Source organism: Macadamia integrifolia, chromosome 3, assembly GCF_013358625.1.
Source record: "Macadamia integrifolia cultivar HAES 741 chromosome 3, SCU_Mint_v3, whole genome shotgun sequence".
Taxonomy (NCBI): Eukaryota; Viridiplantae; Streptophyta; class Magnoliopsida; order Proteales; family Proteaceae; genus Macadamia; species Macadamia integrifolia.
The window spans coordinates 16,429,026-16,432,705 of NC_056559.1; the positions used below are offsets into that span (position 1 = coordinate 16,429,026).

Consider the following 3,680-nt stretch of genomic DNA (forward strand, 5'->3'; position numbering starts at 1 on the left):
AAATCGAATTGCACCGTAATAAATTGATCCGGTTTTGATTTTATAGATCATAATTCCGGTTTGATTCGATTTAGAACTGAAAAACTGATGGTTAACCGGCACCTAATATTAAAGACTTAAAGTGTTTTGAATTTTGATGAGTCTCTATAAAAAAAAAAAAAAAAAAGTACTAAACCAGAAGAGAGTTTTACTTTCACACAATCACATATCTTTGATTTCCTAATTTATAGGATCATAGTTAATTACTTATCATAGTCTTTTCCGTAGAAAGTATATTGTCCTAGGCAAAATAAAAGTAAGTTTAGTATATGTAGAATTTATACTAACGGTAAGATGTAAACCATTTTATAAAATGACACTATTAACCACATGTAAATTGATTGTAAATTGAATAACAAAAACTGATTATAAACCGTTAAAATCGAAACTAAATAAAAATTATTATGATTTCACCTTATTCCCACTTAGTGCGATTTTGATTTCACCTTGTTAAGATGTAAATGAAACCAAAACTAAACCAAATAATCAACACCGCCCGTTTGACACCTCTCTCCCAAGTCCCAATCCAAATATATCATAACGATATATTGATCCCAAAAGAAAAGAAAAAAGAAAAAAGAAAAAAAAAATATTTGGATCTCATGACAGGTGTACGGCCAAGATGATATATCGTTCCCTATGATTTTTTTGGTAAGGCCCTATGATCTGATGACTGTTAAAACGGTCAAGTTGGTGGATCCATAGCTGGCACGCTGCGATGTGGTGGCGCCCATTGCCCCACCCCAACGTTCGGAATGCCTGGGGAAATGAAAGGGTTAACTCAACATGTTATCAACGTTATAACGGTCGTCAAAAACCTATAATGTCGTTAACGGAAGATTTTAACGGAGTAGGTGATTCCCTGTTCCCACAGCTAACCTGGGTAATGTCAGAAGACTCAGAACTGCCTCGTGGGCCCCACCACACCTTCCATCCGCACAAGCTTTTAACCCCTCGCTCTTTCTATTCCTCCTCTTGTGTTTTTCTTTCCAGTCTTCCCCACCTCACACTCTTTCTCACTCCACTCACCCACTTCCTCATCCCCATTATCGTCTAGATTCCACTCTTCTTCTTCTTCGTCTTCTTCTTTCTTCTCTCTCTCTCTCTCTCTCTCCCTCTCTCTCATGCTCTGTTTCTGCTTCTTTCAGAACCAGAGCAACCAGAGCATGGGGCGTGTCACCATTCCTTGCTTCCTCTTGCTTCTCTGCATCTTCGCATTTGCTGCAGGTAAGAACATGGTATTTCTATTCCCTTCTGCATTTTCTTTATAACTACTGTTTATCTCTTTCTGGTTGTGTCTAACACTTACATTTGCAGATGCGGGTTCGTTCGGAGTAAACTACGGGCGGGTAGCAAACAACCTCCCTTCTGCAGTGAGCGTAGTTCAGCTCCTCAAGTCTCAGGGTCTCGAGAGAGTTAAGCTCTACGACACCGATCCCTCCGTGCTTAAAGCCCTTGCTGGTTCAGGCATCAAGGTCGTCGTCGACTTGCCAAACGAAAAGCTCTACATAGCGGCAAAGAGACCATCCTTCGCCTACGCATGGGTTCAAAAGAACGTCGTTGCTTACTACCCAGCTACCCAAATCCACGCCATTGCTGTCGGAAACGAGGTTTTTGTTGACCCAGACAACGTGACAGAGTACCTTGTTCCGGCCATGAAAAATGTTCAAGCTGCGCTCGTAAAATTTAATCTCCACTCCTCCGTTAAGGTGTCCTCTCCCATAGCCCTCAGTGCTCTCCAGAACTCCTACCCTTCTTCCGCGGGATCCTTCAAACCGGAGCTAATTGAGAGCGTGATAAAGCCCATGCTGGATTTTCTCCGGCAAACGGGGTCTTACCTTATGGTGAATGCTTACCCTTTCTTCGCCTACTCTGCTAATGCCGACGTTATCTCTCTGGATTACGCTCTCTTCAGGGAGAATCCGGGTGTGGTGGACGCCGGTAATGGGCTGCGCTACTTCAATCTCTTTGACGCGCAGGTCGATGCGGTGTTTGAGGCCATGTCGGCTTTGAAGTTCGACGATCTGGGGATGATGGTGACGGAGACGGGTTGGCCCTCCAAGGGAGACGAGAACGAGGTTGGGGCGAGCGAGGAGAATGCAGCTGCCTATAACGGCAACCTGGTGCGTAAGATACTCACGGCGGAAGGAACGCCATTGAGGCCCAAGGCGGACATCGAGGTCTACCTGTTTGCTCTGTTCAACGAGAACAAGAAGCCCGGTCCGAGCTCCGAGAGGAACTACGGGCTTTTCTACCCAAATGAGGAGAAGGTGTACGACATACCCTTCACACTGGAAGGGGTGAAACAGCATAAGCCAGTCGGCGGCGGAGGGAAGAGCCAGGTGGCCCCCGTGAAGGGTGGGGTATCGACGAGCTCATCGGGGCAGACATGGTGTGTGGCGAACGGGAAAGCAGGGCAGAAGAGGTTGCAGGTGGCGCTGGATTACGCTTGCGGGGAAGGAGGAGCTGACTGCGCGCAGATCCAGCCTGGTAGCCCATGTTACGATCCGAATACACTAGAGGCTCACGCATCCTTCGCATTCAACAGCTACTACCAGAAGAAAGGGAGAGTAATGGGGACCTGTGATTTCCAAGGGTCTGCCTATGTCGTCACCCAACCTCCCAGTGCGTCTTCTTCTTTCCACTTCCCCCCTTTTCCTTCTTAGTTCTTCACGAAATGGGTATAATAGAATTGAGATCCCCGGCCACCGCCGGCGGCTGTAGCAGTAAGTTGCAGGCTGGGTGAAGCATGGATGGCCTTCCACTTTTCCCATTTTCCACACTTTCCACTTGGGCTTTAAAGACTCTGGTGTGTGTGTGTGAAACACTGTTTTGGAACCAAAAGTGCTTTTGTCACAGTTGGACCATAGACCATCATAAGACCTTGAGATCACGGACCAAGTTTTTTGCTTTTGGGATTTATTAATTCTTTGAGAGTTAGGTTGATTGATTAATGGAGTTCCATTATTGTTTGTTTTGCAGAATTTGGCAAATGCGAGTTCCCTACAGGTTACTAAAAAGGATGGATCGAAGCTGATAAGGGATCAAGGGAGAAGATGATGATGAAGATGATCACTTTGTTATTGTAGATCAGTTGGGAACTTAAGGAACAAGGGATGATGGAGGGAAGGGCTTCCTGTGTATTTTTTGGCAAAGAGTAGTAGTAGTAGTAGTCGTAGTTAGAGAGAGAGAGAGTTGATGACATTTATTTGACTTCATTTGTAGTCTTATAAGTAGTAATACTCTTTAGTAGTACTAGTAGGAAGGACTAAGGAGTGTAGTATAGTATACTATGTATTGCCTTTGTTTCGTATATGTAATTAAAGAAAAAGAATCTATTTATTTTTTCGCCTCAGGATGCGAAAATCAATTCCACTGTTTTTTCTCATCCAATCATATGATTCATGAATGCGGTTGGGATCATAATGGGCTTATGAGATTATGGGATCGGTGTGGGCTTATGAGATCAGTTTTTTATTTTTATTTTTTTGGTAATTAGAAAAAAGGGAACTCTGGGCGATAATGGGTATGTCAAGACTCGAATCCACAACCAGCATTTTCATCACTAGACTATTAATCAGGTCTTTTAGCAAAATAAAAAAAAAGTTTTTAGTGTATCAGCCATGGATACATATCGAAAA

General features: G+C 43.9%; 1 protein-coding gene across 1 annotated transcript; it reads left to right on the top strand.

The window, feature by feature from the left end:
- Positions 1–1,012: 1,012 nt before the first annotated feature.
- LOC122074770 (glucan endo-1,3-beta-glucosidase 12-like) lies at positions 1,013–3,409 on the top strand. The gene is made up of 3 exons (XM_042639732.1): positions 1,013–1,266; positions 1,357–2,664; positions 3,022–3,409. Exons 1-3 carry the CDS (start codon positions 1,164–1,166, stop codon positions 3,054–3,056), a joined length of 1,446 nt encoding a protein of 481 aa, XP_042495666.1. The 5' UTR covers positions 1,013–1,163; the 3' UTR covers positions 3,057–3,409.
- Positions 3,410–3,680: the final 271 nt, after the last annotated feature.

Bases quoted from the DNA above. Each gene is read 5' to 3' on its own strand.
- LOC122074770 (XM_042639732.1), top strand. From the start codon at position 1,164: ATGCTCTGTTTCTGCTTCTTTCAGAACCAGAGCAACCAGAGCATGGGG. The intron at 1,267-1,356 runs GTAAGAACATGG...TTACATTTGCAG, and splicing joins CATCTTCGCATTTGCTGCAG to ATGCGGGTTCGTTCGGAGTA. The intron at 2,665-3,021 runs GTGCGTCTTCTT...TTTGTTTTGCAG, and splicing joins TGTCGTCACCCAACCTCCCA to AATTTGGCAAATGCGAGTTC.